This window comes from Cyprinodon tularosa, unplaced genomic scaffold, assembly GCF_016077235.1.
Source record: "Cyprinodon tularosa strain WSP-4 unplaced genomic scaffold, ASM1607723v1 ctg1252, whole genome shotgun sequence".
NCBI lineage: Eukaryota > Metazoa > Chordata > Actinopteri > Cyprinodontiformes > Cyprinodontidae > Cyprinodon > Cyprinodon tularosa.
In genome coordinates, this window is record NW_024038062.1 from 227 (window position 1) to 20365 (window position 20139).

The following is a 20139-nucleotide window of genomic DNA, read 5'->3' on the forward strand; positions in this document are numbered from 1 at the left end:
GGAAGAAGACGTCAGAGATGCTAATGAGGGATGGAGATGCATGTTTCTGTGGCAACCACATTCAGGAGGTGCTGGAGCTGCATCCCTGTTGCCATGGCAACCCATAGTGGCAGCTGAGGTGCTGATTTGATTTAAGAAGCAGAAGAAGAGCAGCAACAGGTTAGATTTCTTCTTCTGTGTGTTCAGAGCACTGAGGGTGTCCCACTTTCCACCACCGTCACCGCTGAACATCCCCGAACCTCCCAGAACATCCCAGAACATCGCAGAACATCCCTGAACATCGCAGAACATCCCAGAACATCTTAGAACCTCACAGAACATGCCAGAGTTCCTCCATATTTTCCTCAAGGTGTCCCTCCTAGTGTTCCTCTATGTTTTGTTTCCATGTTTTTTTCTAGGTGTTCCTCCAGGTGTTCCTTCAGGTGTTCCTTCAGTTGTTCCTCCATGTTTTTTCCAGGTGTTCCTTCAGGTGTTCCTTCAGGTGTTCCTCCATGTTTTTTCCAGGTGTTCCTTCAGGTGTTCCTTCAGGTGTTCCTCTTGGTTTTCCTCCAGGTGTTCTTCTAGATGTTCCTCCATGTTTTTTTCCAGGTGTTCCTTCAGGTGTTCCTCCTGGTTTTCCTCCAGGTGTTCTTCTAGATGTTCCTCCATGTTTTTTTCAAGGTGTTCTTTTAGATGTTCCTCCATGTTTTTTTCAAGGTGTTCCTCCAGGTGTTCCTTCAGGTGCTCCTCCTGGTTTTCCTCCAGGTGTTCCTCCAATTTTTTTTCCAGGTGTTCCTCCAGGTGTTCCTCCAGCTGAGGTGTTTTTTCCTCCAGGTGTTTTTTCAGGTGTTTCTCCAGGTGTTCCTCCAGGTGTTCCTTCAGGTGTTCCTCCTGGTTTTCCTCCAGGTGTTCCTTCAGGTGTTCCTCCATGTTTTTTTCCAGGTGTTCTTCTAGATGCTCCTCCATGGTTTTTTCAAGGTGTTCTTCTAGATGTTCCTCCATGTTTTCCTCCAGGTGTTCTTCTAGATGTTTCTCCATGTTTTTTTCAAGGTGTTCTTCTAGATGTTCCTCCATGTTTTTTTCCCTAGTGTTCTTCTAGATGTCCCTCCATGTTTTTTCAAGGTGTTCTTCTAGATGTTCCTCCAGGTTTTCCTTCAGGTGTTCCAACTGGTTTTCCTCCAGGTGTTTTTCTAGATGTTCCTCCATGTTTTTTTCAAGGTGTTCTTCTAGATGTTCCTCCATGTTTTCCTCCAGGTGTTCTTCTAGATGTTCCTCCATGTTTTCCTCCAGGTGTTCTTCTAGATGTTTCTCCATGTTTTTTTCAAGGTGTTCTTCTAGATGTTCCTCCATGTTTTTTTTCTAGTGTTCTTCTAGATGTCCCTCCATGTTTTTTTTCTAGTGTTCTTCTAGATGTCCCTCCATGTTTTTTTTCTAGTGTTCTTCTAGATGTCCCTCCATGTTTTTTTTCTAGTGTTCTTCTAGATGTCCCTCCATGTTTTTTTCAAGGTGTTCTTCTAGATGTTCCTCCATGTTTTTTTTCTAGTGTTCTTCTAGATGTCCCTCCATGTTTTTTTTCTAGTGTTCTTCTAGATGTCCCTCCATGTTTTTTTCAAGGTGTTCTTCTAGATGTTCCTCCATGTTTTTTTTCTAGTGTTCTTCTAGATGTTCCTCCATGTTTTTTTCAAGGTGTTCCTCCAGGTTTTCCTTCAGGTGTTCCTCCTGGTTTTCCTCCAGGTTTTCCTCGGCGTGTTCCTCCATGTTTTTTTCCAGGTGTTCCTCCAGGTGTTACTCTTGGTTTTCCTCCAGGTGTTCCTCCAGGTGTTCCTTCAGGTGTTCCTCCATGTTTTTTTCAAGGTGTTCCTCCAGGTTTTCCTTCAGGTGTTCCTCCTGGTTTTCCTCCAGGTTTTCCTCGGCGTGTTCCTCCATGTTTTTTTCCAGGTGTTCCTCCAGGTGTTACTCTTGGTTTTCCTCCAGGTGTTCCTCCAGGTGTTCCTTCAGGTGTTCCTCCATGTTTTTTTCCAGGTATTCGTCCATGTTTTTTTCCAGGTGTTTCTTCAGGTGTTCCTCCTGGTTTTCATCCAGGTGTTCCTCCATGTTTTTTTCCAGGTGTTCCTCCAGGTGTTCCTCCAGGTGTTTCTTCAGGTGTTCCTCCTGGTTTTCCTCCAGGTGTTCCTCCATGTTTTTTTCCCCAGGTGTTCCTCCAGGTGTTCCTTCAGGTGTTCCTCCAGGTGTTTTTTCAGGTGTTCCTCCAGGTGTTTTTCCAGGTGTTCCTCCAGGTGTTTTTCCAGGTGTTCCTCCAGGTGTTCCTCCTGGTTTTCCTCCAGGTGTTTCCACCAGGAGAACCATAAAGTGTTCATCAATAAAGATGAACATTTTATGATGAATAAGATGGAGGGGAGTGGTGGCCCAGTGATTAGGGCATAGGCCTTGGAATCCAGAGGTTTTGAGTTCGAGTCCTACTGCCACTCTGGGTCCCTGTGCAAAGACCCTTAAAACTGGTCCCAGGGCGCCGCACAATGGCAGCCCACTGCTCCCCAAGGGGAGGGGTTAAATGGAGAGAGGGAATGTTGTTGCACTGTACTGGTGACAGTGGAATGACAATAAAAGATCTGCACAAATATGAAGAAAAAAATATTAAATGGGAAATAAATAAATTTATGAATGAATGAAATTTAGAGATTGGCTAAAATAATTAACCTAAAATACAAAATCAAAACTAACCGAATCATTTCTATGAATGAATTGATGTGATTTACTGAAACTGTGTGGGAGGAGCAGGAGGAACAGGAGGAGCAGGAGGAGGTTCTGGAGGCTCCTCTGGACCAGACTGGACCTCATGGTTCTGAGCAGATTGTTCCTCCAGAACCAGGGATTAGGCTGCGCTGCGCGCTCTGGTGCTTTACTATGACGGGAGCGCGCTGCTCTCCTCACTTGGGAGCGCGCCTCATCTCGGGAGCGCGCATGAAAGATCCAAGGACAGAGCGGCGGGCGCGTGAGCATCGGGTCACCTGAAAGTCCTCCGCCATCAAGAACCCGACCAGAACCAGGAGAACCTGATCCAGTTTGACCTCTGGGGGTGGGGGGTGGGGGGAATGATCTGAACCAACAGAACCAGGCGGAACCGGATCAGAGCCTCACTCTGGAAAAAAAAAAAAAATCAAAACAAGGCATCTCGGAACCGACCTGGACCGGAACCTCCCCGCGTCATTCTGACAGAAACGAGGCGCCGAACCGGAGCGTGACCCGCCTGATCCAGACTGGGAGGGGTACCGAGCAGACGGTGGATCAACAGGACGGAACCAGAAGCAGGGTCTACAGCCGGACCAGTAGGTGTCTCCGGTTCGGTTCGGGTGTTTTTGGTTGTGGTTCTGTTTCTGGAACCCGCTGACAGCGGGGCCCCTGCGGGCTCCCTGCGGGGCCCCTGCGGGCTTCATCCTTTTGTTTTGGTGTTTATTCCGCTTCGGTTCGGATGTTTTAATTGATTTTTGTTTTATTCTTTTGTTTGATAAACAGAATAAAACATTTTTTTGTAAAAATGAATTAAATAAATATGAGGAAGTTGAAGGAGAACCTAGAAAATGACCCTCCAAATGTTCCCACCAGGATTTTCCTTTTATCTCTAATTTGGCCCAAAGTGAAAAACGTCAAACATCCCAGAATAATTCGGACCCAAATAATCAGAACTTTATTGATGGTGATTCCGGCTCCTCATCCAGAATCCCAACACAGAAAAATCCTGTTTATTTGGGGCCAATAGAAAAAAAAACTGTGGTGTTAAAGCAGCAGAGGTTACAGTAGAAGTGTATAAAAATAACAGAGAAAGTGGTAGAGTAGAAAAATAAACAAATAAAATCCTGTAAAGTGTTTTAACAATAAAAAACTGGAGAATAAATAACCAATATGCAGCTATGGACATTTTTACAGTAATTTGAAAATAGCAGCAACATCAGAGTGTCATGATTGGCTCTCTAAGGTGACCCAATAATGCAGAACACCACTAGACGGAAACAGGTTGAAAGGTTTAACAGAGTTTATTCAAATCAAGCACAATGAAACGAGTTCTGGTTCTGGTCCTGGGAGACTGGTACACCGGAGTCTGTGAGGAGGACAGGTTAGTTAGCGGAGCACTTAGAAACTTGTCTTTAGGATTGTTTCCGGCTTGTACCTTGAGGGTCCTTGAATGAGGCTAGGAGAGGAAGGTTGTGGGAACTGGAGAAGGTTTGGTAGCAGAGTCCGCAAGCTGTTTCAGCGTCTTGCTTCTCAGGAGGGAGCAGACCTTGGGTTAGTGTTTCCAGCTGTTGGTCCAGAGCTGCATAGAAAACCAGAGGGAGTCTTCAGGTTTGGCTCAGAGGGCAGGCTCGGCAGGTTAAGCTCTTCCAGAGCTTCGCGGGAAAAAACTGGTTTCCTGGAAAGACAGAGATAACGTTAGAATCCAGCTTGGATTCAAAAGTCAACAAAGGTTCTCAGAGGTTCTAGGCTTAGGTGCTAACCAACTGGATCAACACTGCGGCGTTGAGGCAAGGTCTGAAGACAGCTTAAGTAGTGGATCCTCTGATGATGGTAACGAGCAGCAGCTGTGCAGGAGACTCTGCTCAGGAGGATCCACGGCGGACTCTGCTGGAGAAGGGTGGAACTTCTCCAGCCTCCAACACAGAGATGTGCAGAATGACAGCAGCAGGTTATTTAACTGACTGAGGTAGAAACTGAGCAGAATCAGCATGAATGGAAGAACTGGTTGAGGTTACTGGGAACAGTGGTGGTTCTAGAGTCTTCCAGCTGCTGGGAGGAAGGATCTGTGATAACGCTCCCTGGTGCATTTAAGGTGCAGCAGTCTGTCACTGAAGGAGCTGTCCAGTTCAGCACCAGCTTCATGCATGGGGGGGGGGGGGGGGGGGGCATTATCCAACAGAGATGTTAATTTAGTGAGGATCCGTCTGTTTCCCACCTCCTGCACCGAGTCCAGAGGGCATCCAATCACAGCTGGCCTTCCTGATCAGCTGATCCAGACGCTTCCTCTCAGCTACAGATGAGCCGCTGCTCCAACAGGCAGCATAGAAGATGGCTGATGCCACAGCAGAGTCAGAGAAGGTCTTTAGGAGCGCCCCCCTCCGTCCAAAAGAGGAAGAGATGCAGCAGAACTGAACCAGAACACGACTTTTAAAGCTGCTCAGGTTTCAGATCCATTATGGTTCCTTCTTGCATTAAAAAAATACACCAGAACCAAAACCGAACCCAGACTGGAGGAACCGGAGCAGCAGGAGGCCCAGCTCTGCAGGTTCCACCTCAGAGGGTTCTGGTTCCAACAGAACCCTGGCCCTACAGGTGACTCTCCTCCTGGTCCCTGACTATCAGGTGGACTCGCTGATGGACTGAGGTCATGGGGAGCAGAGGTCTCCAGAATGGAGCTGCTTGGTCACATGATCAGCTGCAGGATGGGCGACGCCCCTCAGGTGTGAATCCATGAGGATGAGGCAGACATAAAGGAATCCAGCTTTGGAAGAATGAGGAACATTAGAAGCTCAGAGTTTATAGAAAAGTTAAATGTTTATTCCACATTTTAAAGTCTTTTTTAATAGTTTGAAATGATTGAATAAAGTGAGTGTTAATGTTCATGTGAAATGTAAAACGTTTTGGGCCTAACTCTGCTCTGATTGGCTCATTCTTCCACCATGCAGCAGTAACTTTCTGTAACCATAACAGTCCCGTGTGCAGCGATGTTTTAACCATGTCCTTCAATGTGTCTAAAACTGGCAGCTTGTCTTTAAAATATCCGCTCTCTGATTGGTTCCTTCCTGTTTCCACCGACCGTTATTCACTCATTTAAAATCTGGCTCTCCTTTTCAGACTGATGGGCTGCGTTTAAGCCTAGAGCTGAATTATTATATCTTCAATAACTGATTTGTCCCTAAGGGGGAGGGTAAATGCAGAGAGTTGATTTCTCCAATGTGAGATCAGTAAAGTTCCAAAAGAGTTCAAATCAATCCACTGGTTTTTGCCAAGTTTGAAGACGTTTCTCTTCCATCCAGGAAGATTTTTCAATCCAAAATGTCAGAAATAGCGTTTAGTTCCAGGTTTTATCCAGCAGCCCAACAAAGCCTGGTTTTAGTTTAGAAAACATGCAAATAGAAACGGATGAACGGGTCCCCCCCTTTGGGAATAGGGAATAGTAGGCTTTTGAAAGCTGGAATCTGACCCCCCCCCCCCCCCCCCCCCCCCGTTTAAGGTTGGTTTTCTTTCTTAACAAAGATGGCTTCCTTCATGTGCCTCTCTAATGACTCCTCTTCCTCATCCTCTTCCTCAGTGGAGCTGCGCGGCGTGCTGCTGCTGGCTGTGCTGCACTGCTGCTCAGTGGCGCTGTGCGGCTGCGAGCCCCGCCTGGTCAACGTGGGTGCTGTCCTGAGTCAGAAACGCTATGAGCAGGTGTTCAAGGAGGCGGTGAGTCAGGCCAACGCTCTGTACGGGAAGGACAAGTTCAAGATGAACGCCATCTCTGTGACGCACAAGCCCAACGCCATCCAGATGGCGCTGTCCGTCTGCGAGGACCTCATCTCCAACCAGGTGAGGTCACATGACCAGACTCTCTCATCCCATACATCGATTGGTAACCATAGTTACCAATGATGAAGCAGGTCCCTATGTCCTCCAGCAGTCTAAGCCTTTAGCAGCAGAACTACAGAGATAGCTCAGCTTCTGGAGCAGCTGCAGACTCTTAATGTTTCTCTACCATTTCCTTTTGCTTTCCTTTGATGTTTGGTTCATGGATGTAGTTTGCATCCTGTATGTTATTGCTGTGACGGCGGGTTTCTGTCTGGGAGTTAAAGGGTTGGTTGGTGCGTCATTTCAGCCCATTTCAGGCCTCCAGGCTGTGTCCTTCCTTTCCAGGCAGTTTAAATGGTTGTGTGACAGTTTAGTTGCTTCAGGGACGAAGAGATGTTTGCTGAGAAATAAATGTTTGATGAATATGATTAGGATAACATGAGGAACAGAGGCAGAAGTGACAGAATGAGTTCACATGAACCAACTCCTTTTTATTTCACCTGCCCGGGAAGCTGAGCGCGTCCGTCAGCGGCGTTGCTGAGAGGAGCTGATGCTGCAAGGATACAATCGAAGGTGACACATGAAAAAAGCTCTACGTGAACAAAGACGCGGAGCAGCTCCATGCTTCCAATCAGAGCTGCGCTAAATATAACCACAAAGAGACAAATAAAGGTGCAAAAACAGCCTGAAGGCAGCTGAGCTGGAAACATTCAATCCCTGAAACGGAAACAGCCCGCAGAGTTCTGGCTCAGCTCTTCATCCACACCCAAAGAGAAGAAGAGGAGGCTCCAGGAAACGCTGCTGAGGTCCGAGAGCAGGAGCAACCCCACCGGGGGACAGATGACGCCTTTCCTCTGAGGATGGAATGAGGCCAACATGGCGGCAGCAGTAGGTTGGACAGAGAGGGACGTCAGATTAACGTCCTCTCAATCTGTAATCCCTCCATCCTCCCAGAGGAGGGATGGAGGGATTATCCAGACACAGTCAGTTCAACTCACAGCTTTTAATACAATATTTTTAGTTTGTTCCTATCATGCTACAGGTCTGAGCCCCACTTCCTGAGCCTGAAAACTTCCGCCTCACTTTCTCATCAGATCAGCTGGAAGCCAAAGAGGGTTAGAGGGAAGAACTGAGGGCCAGAGGCAGGCAGGGAGCAGCAGGGCCTCCTTAAAAACCACAGAGCTGTAGAAAACACTTCTATCTGTTCTAGATCACAAAGGATAGAGTGTCCAGCTTCTATCCTGTTTCTCTATCATCTCCCCCATCACAGCTGGTAAACTCTGCGTTCCTCACTATCTGCTCCACTGCTGCTCCTCAGTCCAGCCTAAAGTATGTTATAATCTCCTTGTTACCAAAGCTGGGCATACACTGTATGATTTTTTTAATCGTTACTCGCAGCTACAGCTCAGACTGTACGATGAAACTGCAGGGTTTAAAAGTTCACCGCTCGCCATGTTTGTTCTCTCACTGCGACCCGACGCTCTGATGCGATCTACCTGCTCACACTGTAAGTCTAAAACCAGGTGGGACTCAGCGCCGCAGTGAGATGGCGCTACTCGGACTCGTCTATCTGGAAGCCAAACCAGTAGCAGAGGAACATGAAGCTGACTAGAGTGAAACGCGCTGCCTTGGATATTTGGGTGATTTAGTGCTGAAAGCCCTAAAAAGAAAAGGAGACGACGTATTTGGACAAAGACATGGCTGAGCTAACGAGGCTACTACGGTCTGACAGTTTGACAGAAAGAACTCCATTTCACTCATTGCCCCCCCGCCATGCTGCTGGGTTTACCTCTGAGAGGAAGAAGAATCCTCTTTTGCCCACTGAGAGATTTGCCCAAGACCTCCTTACGACGGCCGACTGAATTTCAAACGTTTGATTTTCTCCCGACCTTCTGATTCCTGATGGGGGGGTGGTCGTTAGAGGCTGATCGCCCCTCGTTACCCCCTGGTTACTACACCACACCATCAGGACTGGAAAATCAACCAGAAAAAGGCAAAAAATCGTAGAGTGTACGCCCGGCTTAAATGAAAACCTCAGTCTGGTCTGAAATTAGCCAAACCGCTCTGGTTGAATCTGGACCACATGTTCAGACACGGTTCCTCATCAGCAGCAGTTTCCTCCAGCAGTAACAAAACGCAGCGGTTAGGGTCACTGGTCAGTGTGTCTCTGATGGTCTGGAACCTTCATAACCTGACGGCATCCATTCGCTAATGCTAATGTTTTTTTAGCCGTTAGCATTTTGAGTCCAGTGGTGCCGCCTGATGATAATGTTCGGTTCTGTAGTTTAATCAGTGGGATATTCTTCCTCAGGTTTTTGACCAACTTCTTCAGTGGAAGTTGTTCAGTGAGAAGCTCTGTTAGCCTCTTAGCATGCGCCATGCCACCCAGTGCACCTGATCCTCAGGAATACCAGATCAATTTCTCAGCAGAGATGTCAGTAAAGCTGGACCTCATTTTCTTCTTCTGCAGGTTTATGCCATCCTGGTAAGCCATCCTCCACAGCCCAATGATCACTTGACCCCCACTCCGGTGTCCTACACGGCCGGGTTCTACCGTATCCCAGTGGTCGGCCTGACGACGCGCATGTCCATCTACTCTGACAAGGTCAGCTTCAGTTTGTCTCCAGTCTGTGTCATGGTGTTCCTCAGGGCTCTGTTCTTGATCCTCTACAGGAACAAACAACTTCTGAAATCTAATATTAAAGATATTTATTGAAGTATAAAATAATATCCTAATATCTCAGCTTTTAAAAACTGGAGCTTTAATGGGCGGTTTTAAGGGAGTCCCACAGGGCAGCACTTTGGGACAACTGCTTTTCCTGGTCTACATTAGCTTCCAAGTTTAGAAGATTTGTCATTTGGCCTCCTTGGTTATGCTGATGATGGTGTTCTCAAACACGGACTCAGTTAACAGCCTCCTGAAAGCAGATCTTCAGCTCCTCTGTAAGGGTTTGCAAGACAATCTGGTCTCTCTGGGAGAAAACTTGAATCCAGGCAGGATTGATGTCATTGTTAAAGGTGTCTTCAGCCCAGAAATTCCCAGCCCTCCCAGTCAGACACTAGCTGCCTTAGAGGATTTTGGAAATGCTCCCCCCATAGGGTTTCAAGTGGAGTCACAGCATTTGATCTGGTTCAGGAGACCAAAATGAGACACATTAAGATAAATGATGTCAATTTGACTTCCTCCTCCTCACCCCCAGAGCATCCACCTGTCTTTCCTGAGGACAGTGCCCCCATACTCCCACCAGGCACAGGTCTGGTTCGACCTGATGAGAGAGTTCAGATGGAACCACATCATCCTGATCGTCAGCGACGACCATGAGGGCCGAGCCGCCCAGAAGAAGCTTGAGACGCTGTTGGAGGAGCGTGAGACCAAGGTGAGCTCACGCAAAGAAAAAGAACAACTCTGCACACATTCGCTGTCATCATCACACATGAAGGCACATGTACAGAATCCAGATATACACATATGAACAGAGTTGGTGAGAAGGTGTGAGATAGGATCAGTGCACAAGCGGCTGACTCAGTGGTTCTGGTGACCCCATTTATTTAGGCGTCCGATGTAAGTCAGTGCGAGCTCAAAACGCGTTGAGCGTGTGGTGAGGGTGAGGCCAGGGCAATGTTTGGGCAAAGTCGTGGCGAGGTCAGGGAAAGTTAGTTCTTTTGAAGTCGGAGTAAGGTCAGGGCGTGGTAAGCGGAGGTAAGTCCAAGGTCGTGCAAGGTTTTGGTAAGTGCGAACTCAGAGTGAGGTCAGGGTGTGGTAAGGTGGAACTAAGAGTGAGGTAAGGGTGAGGTAGGTGCGAGGTAAGTGTGAGGTCAGGGTGTGGTAAGGGGGAACTCAGAGTGAGATAAGGGGCGAGGTCAGGGTGAGGTAAGGGCGAACTCAAAGTGAGGTAAGGGTGAGGTAGGTGCGAGGTAAGTGTGAGGTCAGGGTGTGGTAAGGGTGAACTCAGAGTGAGGTAAGCGCAAGGTCAGAGAAAGGTAAGGGCAAACTCCGAGTGCAGTCAGCGTGTGGTAAGGGTGAGGTAGGTGCAAGGTCAGGGCGTGGTAAGGGCAAACTCAGAGTGACGTACGGGGCGAGGTCAGGTTGAGGTAAGGGCGAACTCAGAGTGAGGTAAGCGCAAGGTCAGAGAAAGGTAAGGGCGAACTCCGAGTGCAGTCAGCGTGTGGTAAGGGTGAGGTAGGTGCCAAGTCAGGGCGTGGTAAGGGCAAACTCAGAGTGACGTAAGGGGCGAGGTCAGGGTGAGGTAAGGGCGAACTCAGAGTGAGGTAAGGGTGAGGTAGGTGCGAGGTAAGTGTGAGGTCAGGGTGTGGTAAGGGTGAACTCAGAGTGAGGTAAGCGCAAGGTCAGAGAAAGGTAAGGGCAAACTCAGAGTGCAGTCAGCGTGTGGTAAAGGTGAGGTAGGTGCGAGGTAAGTGTGAGGTCAGGTTGAGGTAAGGGCGAACTCAGAGTGAGGTAAGCGCAAGGTCAGAGAAAGGTAAGGGCGAGGTCAGGGCATGGTAAGGGCGAACTCAGAGTGCAGTCAGGGCGTGGTAAGGGCAAACTCAGAGTGACGTAAGGGGCGAGGTCAGGTTGAGGTAAGGGCGAACTCCGAGTGCAGTCAGCGTGTGGTAAGGGTGAGGTAGGTGCGAGGTCAGGGCGTGGTAAGGGCAAACTCAGAGTGACGTACGGGGCGAGGTCAGGTTGAGGTAAGGGCGAACTCTGAGTGCAGTCAGCGTGTGGTAAGGGTGAGGTAGGTGCGAGGTCAGGGCGTGGTAAGGGCAAACTCAGAGTGACGTAAGGGGCGAGGTCAGGTTGAGGTAAGGGCGAACTCAGAGTGAGGTAAGCACAAGGTCAGAGAAAGGTAAGGGCGAACTCCGAGTGCAGTCAGCGTGTGGTAAGGGTGAGGTAGGTGCGAGGTCAGGGCGTGGTAAGGGCAAACTCAGAGTGACGTAAGGGGCGAGGTCAGGGTGAGGTAAGGGCGAACTCAGGGTGAGGTAAGGGTGAGGTAGGTGCGAGGTAAGTGTGAGGTCAGGGTGTGGTAAGGGTGAACTCAGAGTGAGGTAAGCGCAAGGTCAGAGAAAGGTAAGGGCAAACTCCGAGTGCAGTCAGCGTGTGGTAAGGGTGAGGTAGGTGCGAGGTCAGGGCGTGGTAAGGGCAAACTCAGAGTGCAGTCAGCGCGTGGTAAGGGTGAGGTAGGTGCGAGGTCAGGGCGTGGTAAGGGCAAACTCAGAGTGACGTACGGGGCGAGGTCAGGTTGAGGTAAGGGCGAACTCAGAGTGAGGTAAGCGCAAGGTCAGAGAAAGGTAAGGGCGAACTCCGAGTGCAGTCAGCGTGTGGTAAGGGTGAGGTAGGTGCGAGGTCAGGGCGTGGTAAGGGTAAACTCAGAGTGACGTAAGGGGCGAGGTCAGGTTGAGGTAAGGGCGAACTCAGAGTGAGGTAAGCGCAAGGTCAGAGAAAGGTAAGGGCGAGGTCAGGGCGTGGTAAGGGCGAACTCAGAGTGCAGTCAGCGCGTGGTAAGGGTGAGATAGGTGCGAGGCCAGGGCGTGGTAAGGGCGAACTCAGAGTGTAGTCAGCGCGTGGTAAGGGTGAGGTAGGTGCGAGGTCAGGGCGTGGTAAGGGCAAACTCAGAGTGACGTACGGGGCGAGGTCAGGTTGAGGTAAGGGCGAACTCAGAGTGAGGTAAGCGCAAGGTCAGAGAAAGGTAAGGGCGAACTCCGAGTGCAGTCAGCGTGTGGTAAGGGTGAGGTAGGTGCGAGGTCAGGGCGTGGTAAGGGCAAACTCAGAGTGACGTAAGGGCGAGGTCAGGGTGAGGTAAGGGCGAACTCAGAGTGAGGTAAGGGTGAGGTAGGTGCGAGGTAAGTGTGAGGTCAGGGTGTGGTAAGGGTGAACTCAGAGTGAGGTAAGCGCAAGGTCAGAGAAAGGTAAGGGCAAACTCAGAGTGCAGTCAGCGCGTTGTAAGGGTGAGGTAGGTGCGAGGTCAGGGCGTGGTAAGGGCAAACTCAGAGTGACGTACGGGGCGAGGTCAGGTTGAGGTAAGGGCGAACTCAGAGTGAGGTAAGCGCAAGGTCAGAGAAAGGTAAGGGCGAACTCAGAGTGCAGTCAGCGCGTGGTAAGGGTGAGGTAGGTGCGAGGTCAGGGCGTGGTAAGGGCAAACTCAGAGTGACGTACGGGGCGAGGTCAGGGTGAGGTAAGGGGAAACTCAGAGTGAGATAAGGGGCGAGGTCAGGACATGGTAATGCAGGGCATGAAACACATGTCTGCAGTAGTTGTGTGCGGTACGTGTGTGCGGTACGTGTGTGCGGTACGTGTGTGCGGTACGTGTGTGCGGTACGTGTGTGCGGTACGTGTGTGCGGTACGTGTGTGCGGTGTGTATATCTGTGAATGCGTTTAGTCTGACTCAGTGTGGGAAGTTTGCGTTTCCGCGCCAACAGTCAGCAACTCTGTGAGGCCTTCATCTTTCCTGCAGCACATGAACAATGTTCTTCCAATCCTACATTGCCGTCTCATCTCATCTATCTTTCACAGATCTATACTTTTTTCCTGCATTGTTTTTTCTACCTCATCCGTCCTCCATTGCTTCTTCATCTCCCCGTCGTATTCCTGACTTTCTTTCTGCTGGACGCTTCATCATCATTACCTTTGTGTCCTTTCTGTAGATTCCCACAGTGACAGTCTACCAGCTGTTTGTTTTACCAGCTGTTTGTTTACCAGCTGTTTGTTTACCAGCTGTTTGTTTACCAGCTGTTTGTTTACATGTGGGCTATCCAAGGGACAGAATGAGCCGCATAGGAAGGCGGTCCTGGCCTGCTTTATATGATATGAAGTTATTTGGTGAGTGATGTGCTGCAGGTACTGACCCAAACCTTCTGTCAGACAGTTTCTAAACTTCTGATTCCACCTGAAATCAAAACCAGTTAAAGGTTTACAGGCTGTGAGATCAGGTAGGATCTAAAGTGGCTCCGAAAGGCCATGGCTCCTTTATTAACCACTGTCTGGAAAGCTTGGGGCCTTTCAAAAGCTAAGATTAAGGCTATGGTTTGCATTTGTAAGTGTTGACTGGCACAGACCGGTTTGGTTGTGGATCTGGAGACCTTGATCTCAGGGCCTAAACACATCGCTTCCGTCTGACTCTACAAGCTTTGATGTGTTTTTCTGCCGCACTAGTTCCATATACTGTCCTTCTACTAACCATCATAGTGGAGAGAAATAGTTTTCAGAGGAATATGTACCAGATCTTCCACCATAACAAATGGAGCCGTAAACCAAAATCTGTGGTTGCTGCTCTATGAAGCTTCAAGCTGTTTCATTTTATCTGTTGTTTGTACTCCTGGGCTCCTACAATGAGTGAGTTTACTGTTTATCAAATGTCTGACTTACCCTGAGATTCAGAGATTTTACTTTCCTGCCACTCTCTTCCTGGCAGACTCATGACATTCCTGTTAAAGTGGGTCGTAGGTTGAAAACGGTAGACTATGGTGGTCGGACCTTCTTGCGACTTCATACCATCTGTTTGTCCGTTGGATTGATGCTAAGTCTGGTCCGGTGCCTCTAAAGCTGGAGTCTCAAACTCCGTTTACCCGGGGCCTGCTGGAGGTAGAGTCTGGGTGAAGCATCGAAACATCGAGTTTTCCACAAGAGAAGCTCTTACAAAAACATTACAATGTTATCAAATGTCTTTATTTTTATTTTTTTTTTTACATTTCTTTGGAGTTGCGCAACAAAACAAGAAACCAATTAAATGTTTCTTGAAACAGTATTTAAGTTAATTAAGTTTAATTGACTTTAAATTTCAAATAAACTGGGCATGGTGCGCACCTGTGGCTCGTTAGGAGGCTCTGTGCTGATGCATTAATAAAGGGAGGGCTCTGTCAGCTGGACGCCACAGTGTGGTGCCTCAGTGGCTACAGTGCTGCACGGACTGCCTCGCTCCATCTGCACGCTCACCTGTCGCTCACCTGTCGCTCAGTCACCGGTTCCATCATAGAAGTGAGCTCTGCAGGATCCGTCGGTCTGAACCACTCCCCTCGGATCGTTCTCTGAGCTAACTGATCTTCCTCTTATCAGCTCTTCTCGGCCCTGCTCCTGCGTCTCTGTCAGCCGGTTCTCCGTTCATTGTTCCTAAATAAACATCTTAAACCGTTTTCTGCCTCCTGATTGTGATCTGCATGTGGGTCAAACATTTAAAAGCCATGGCATATGAAACATAGCTATTTCTATTATGAATGTTTAGTTGTTTGGGATAGCAGTTTAACCCTGTTTAAATGCAAATTTTTGTTTTTATTCACGACATTATTTGGGTCAGGGTTTTTTTTTCCACACCATTTTAGCCCATGATGGAATCACTGCAGCTTCGCGGCAGGACTTAAGTGAACAAAACTACTTCAGATTTTCGGACCTATTGCCCTGGATCGATCATGGACTAAAACCAATCAGATTATTGATTGATGAAACATTAATCACTCTGCAAAGAAAAAGAACAGAAGAAGAGAACAAAAAATCTTGGGTGTTATCAGGGTTTATTTTTATTTTTTATTGTTTATACTTATAGAAAAATATAAATATTGAGTACCTTCCTAAATATATGCAAAAATATTCATTTGAATACAATAACTTAAACTTACTCCCTGTCTGTCTGTGTTTTATTCACACACAGGCGGGCTCCTCAGACGAACCTTTCTGATTGCCTATTAGCGTATTTAGCTGTAGTCAGGCGCGTAGCCTTAATTACGTTACACTGAGCAGAAACTTCCGGGTCTAGACTGGATGGTGAGGCGGAAGCGGCCACAGAAAATGAGCATGTGCCGCATGCTAATAATGACAAATAGAAAATCCAAATACGCCCAGCCTATGTCCCGCCCCCAGGAGCAATATACTCCACCGTGATTGGTAAGTTGGTAAGTTCACCTAACAGTGAATGACTTGTTTGCTCAGAGATGCTGGTTCGGACTCTGAACCTTGTAATCCTAAAGACTCTTACTTTCTGCACCTGCTGGTGCTGATTGAGACCTCTGGTCCGAACTTCCTGATGATATCAGTTTTTTTATAAGTTTCATATATCCACTGGTTTTAATTCCCACCTGGGTCTAAAGATTCTTTCACCTCCACAAACATTTAGGATTTTTACAAATAAGTGAAGATATATTTCCATTTCAGGCTCTGTCCATGGTGCTGATGTCTCAAAGCATGGTGTTTTTGCCTGGTAATACATTCTCTAACTACTCTGGCTAGTGTTCCTGTCTCCATGGCTGCAGTTTAAACTGGACCTAGCTGGTTTTGACTCTGGTCTTGGACCCTTTCTTCTGGACTTTTTGAACTAGACTTGAGCAGCTGTGGTCTGTACTGGAACACATTGGTCCCAAATCAAGACAGACTGGTCTTTTGGACCTTCAGGTTCAGTTCAGTTTCCCTTTACAGGCTGTATTCTGCTAATTGGGTGGTTCGTACTGGAGCCGGTGGGTCCAGGTACAGTACAGATGTGGTGAGAAAGAGCGGAAATTATTTCATTCTTGGTGGCGGTTTGAGTGCCTTTATTTTTCTTGGTTTACTTTTCAGTTGAGCTGGTTTCTCTCTCCTCCTCTTCCTCGCTCTCTTCCTGTCTGTTGATTCATGGCATGTTTTCAGGTCTTCATCTGTGTTCTGGTTTCTCATCACCTCGACTCTGATGGAGATCAGAGCCGTGCAAACACACCTCAGCTTCAGGGCTCTGGCTGACTGTCCATCACCTCCGCTTTGTGTGGTAGTTGCTTATGAGAATGCAGACAGGAAGAGGTCAACCAGCTGCTGAGTGCAGACTGAGGCCTGACCTGAGCTGCTGCTGCCTGGCGGGGCAGGAGGAGCTGCATTGTGCTGATTTGTACCGATCCTGATCCAGCAGGTCAGGATGAAACCTCCTATTATCTTGTCAGATGTTCCAGATGATGGTTTGTGAAACAAACAGCTCTAACCCTCATTGGTGGCCAAGTGGAGGTCAGGGATGGTTTGGTCAGAGTGAAGAATAACTGCTCTGATAGAAACAGGACAGAACTTTTCCTTAGGTCGGAATAAGGCCGCCGAAGTGATGAATATTAGAGAGACTTTTTAAAGAGGGAGGGGAGTCATGAATATTCCAGCACATTAGTTAAAGTAGGTGAGCACAGCTTGAGCTCAGCTGTTGTCTCTGGGATGTAAGCTCATAAATATCCCAGTAGCCCCGGGAACACAGAAACACACCGCCACCAGCAGTAAACACTGAACCATGTCCAGCATCTACCAGGAGGAATGGACCGCAATGAAATGGAACAGAGACGGGGGGAGGAGCTACCAGGGACGGGGATCACTGGTTGGACAAGAACCAGGCAGCAGGTGGAGGAATACTGACAGGAAGGACACCGCTATAAAGGCTGCTGTGTTTCCTCCTGGTTCTGAGGACCAGTACCAGCCCTGTTCTTATGGACCTCTGAGCCCTCTGTGTTCTGACAGGCTTTTATTTTGAAACATTTCAAAGGCTTAAATAGAATGAAAAAGCACCAATCAGGCAGAGCGTTAAGACCACTGACAGGTGAAGTGACTGTCCCTGATTCTGATGGCACCTGTTAGTGGGTCGGGCACATCAGGCGGTCGGTCTGTTTTATCCTCAGGGTCTGACTCTGCTCTTTAATTGACTGAAGCCTCATTTCCACTACCTTTGTGGAACCGTGCCGAGATCAGTCCGAGCACGGTAACAGAGATAACTGTTGAGTGTAAATGGTACGCAGAACTGATCCGGAGCACGCCAGACACAACTGCAGAGACGGCTTCCTGGGTTGGTCCAGTGCAGAGAGGAGAAAGAAAAACCCTCCGATGACTGGATACAGGGATGGAGTATTAGGGCCAGACTAGAGATTTTTTTTTTTCGAGAATAAAATCATAATATCACAAGAATAAAGTCGTAATATCACGAGAATAAAGTCGTAATATTATGAGTGCTGCCCCCTTGATGTTGAGCAGTGGGTACTGCAGTTGATTCAACATCATCTTAGTCAGAAAAAAGTAAGGAATCATTCTGTCTGCCTCTACACCAACTGAAGGGTCTGGTCCAGATCTAAAGGTTCTGGTCAAGATTCTGTAGGTTCTGGTCCAGATTTTGAGGGTTGTGGTCCAAATTCTGAAGCTTCTGGTTCAGATTCTGAGGGTTCTTGTCTAGAAGATGATGGTTCTGGTCCAGATTTTGAGGGTTCTTGCCCAGAAGGTGGGGGTTCTGGTCCAGATTCTGAAAGTTCTGGTCCAGTAGCTGAAGGTTTTTGTCCAGAAGCTGAAGGTTCTGGTCCAGATTCTGAAGGTTCTGGCTCAGATTCTAAAGATTCTTGTTCAGATTCTGAAGGTTCTGGTCCAGATTCCGAGGGTTCTTGTCCCGAAGCTGGAGGTTCTGTTCCAGATCCTGAGGGTTCTGGTCCAGATTCTAAAGATTCTGGTCCAGATTCTTAGGATTCTTGTCCACAAGCTAAAGGTTCTGGATCAGATTCGGAAGGTTCTGGTCCAGATTCTCAGGGTTCTTGTCCAGAAGCTGAAGGTTCTGGTCCAGATTCTAAAGGTTCTGCTCCAGATTCTGAGGGTTCTTGTGCAGAAGCTAAAGGTTCTGGATCAGATTCGGAAGGTTCTGGTCCAGATTCTCAGGGTTCTTGTCCAGAAGCTGAAGGTTCTGGTCCAGATTCTAAAGGTTCTGCTCCAGATTCTGAGGGTTCTTGTGCAGAAGCTGAAGGTTCTGGTCCAGATTCTGAGGGTTCTTATCAAGAACATGAAGGTTTTTTTTCCAGAAGCTGAAGGTTCTGGTCCAGATTGTCTTTTTGTCTGTTTTTTAGCTTTATTGCCAGTCATGTCAGTATGGAGCAACAAAATAAACTCTTTGCATTTAACACAACCCCTTGGGGAGCAATGGGCTGCCATTGTGTGGCGCCCGTCAAGCAGTGAGGGGCTAAGGGTCTTGCTCAGGGACCGAGAGTGGCAGTCAGTGGGAGTGGGGCTTGAACTCAAAAACCCCAAAACCCAAGTGCAATGCTTTAACCACCAGGCCAACACTTCCTATTCTGAGGATTCTGGTCCAGATTCTGAGTGTTAGGATGTTGGAGGCCATGTTGGTGGCCATGTTGGAGGCCATGTTGGAGGCCATTCTTTTTTTTTTTATTAAGTCATAAAGATTTACATGAAAAAAATACTCTCAGAGAGGATAGCAAATGTGTACATGAACAGATAAAGATCAATTGCAATACAAGAAAAACAAAAAGTAAGACAACTAACATGAGATTTATCTCAGAAAACATTTAACTCATAGACAGAGCTCCATGTTGGAGGCCATGTTGGTGGCCATGTTGGTGGCCATGGTGGAGGTCATGTTGGAGGCCATGTTGGTGGCAATGTTGGAGGCCATGTTGGAGGCCCTGTTGGCAGCCATTTTGGTGGCCATGTTGGAGGCCATGTTGGCGGCCATTTTGGTGGCCATGTTGGAGGCCATGTTGGAGGCCATGTGGCTGGCCAAGTTGGTGGCCATGTTGGAGACCATGTTGGTGGCCAGTGTAGCGGCCATGTTAGAGGCCATGTTTGTGGTCATGTTAGAGGCTATGTTGGACGCCACGTTCGAGGCCATGGTGGCGGCCATGTTGGCGGCCATTTTGGTGGCCATGTTGGAGGCCATGTTGGAGGCCATGTGGCTGGCCAAGTTGGTGGCCATGTTGGAGACCATGTTGGTGGCCAGTGTGGCGGCCATGTTAGAGGCCATGTTGGTGGCCATGTTGGAGACCATGTTGGTGGCCAGTGTGGCGGCCATGTTAGAGGCCATGTTGGTGGTCATGTTAGAGGCTATGTTGGACGCCACGTTCGAGGCCATGGTGGCGGCCATGTTGGAGGCCATTTTAAAAAAAATCTTTATTAAATCATAAACATTTACATGAAAAAAATCTCTCACAGAGGATAGCAAAGGTGTACATGAACAGATAAAGATCAATTGCAATAAAAGAAAAACAAAAAAGTAAGACAACTAACATGGAATTATCTCAGCAAATTTAAATCAAACATAGACAGAGCTCCATGTTGGAGGCCATGTCGGAGGCCATGTTGGAGGCCATGTTGGTGGCTATGTTGGTGGCCATGTTGGAGGCCATGTTGGTGGCCATGTTCGAGGCCATGTTGGCGGCCATGGTGGCGGCCACGTTGGAGGCCATATTGGAGGCCATGTTGGAGGCCATGGTGGTGGCCATGTTGCTGGCCATGTTGGTGGCCATGTTGGCAGCCATGTTGGAGGCCACGTTGGAGGCCATGGTGGCGGCCATGTTGGTGGCCATGTTGGAGGCCATGTTGGAGACCATGTTGGAGACCATGTTGGCGGCCATGGTGGTGGCCATGTTGGAGGCCATATTGGTGGTCATGTTGGAGGCCACGTTCGAGGCCATGGTGGCGGCCATGTTGGTGGCCATATTGGAGGCCATGTTGGAGGCCATGGTGGTGGCCATGTTGCTGGCCATGTTGGTGGCCATGTTGGCAGCCATGTTGGAGGCCACGTTGGAGGCCATGGTGGCGGCCATGTTGGTGGCCATGTTGGAGGCCATGTTGGAGACCATGTTGGAGACCATGTTGGCGGCCATGGTGGTGGCCATGTTGGAGGCCATATTGGTGGTCATGTTGGAGGCCA

General features: G+C 48.4%; 1 protein-coding gene across 7 annotated transcripts in view; it reads left to right on the forward strand.

Annotated features, from left to right (window-relative positions):
• The first annotated feature begins 2901 nt into the window (after positions 1-2901).
• LOC119777615 (glutamate receptor ionotropic, NMDA 1-like) overlaps positions 2902-20139 on the forward strand; it is a 51912-nt gene continuing 34674 nt past the window's right edge. For 4 of the 7 annotated variants that reach the window (XR_005279940.1, XM_038276567.1, XM_038276570.1 and 1 more), the window contains exons 1-4: positions 2902-3305; positions 6281-6537; positions 8987-9121; positions 9717-9893. Coding sequence is in view for 5 of the 7 variants with exons in the window: in XM_038276567.1 (XP_038132495.1) it covers position 3305; positions 6281-6537; positions 8987-9121; positions 9717-9893 (570 nt within the window). In the remaining 2 variants the exon portion in view is untranslated. The remainder of the gene's footprint in view (positions 3306-6280; positions 6538-8986; positions 9122-9716; positions 9894-20139) is intronic. The other 3 variants (XR_005279941.1, XM_038276571.1, XM_038276572.1) reach the window with 1 other exon arrangement.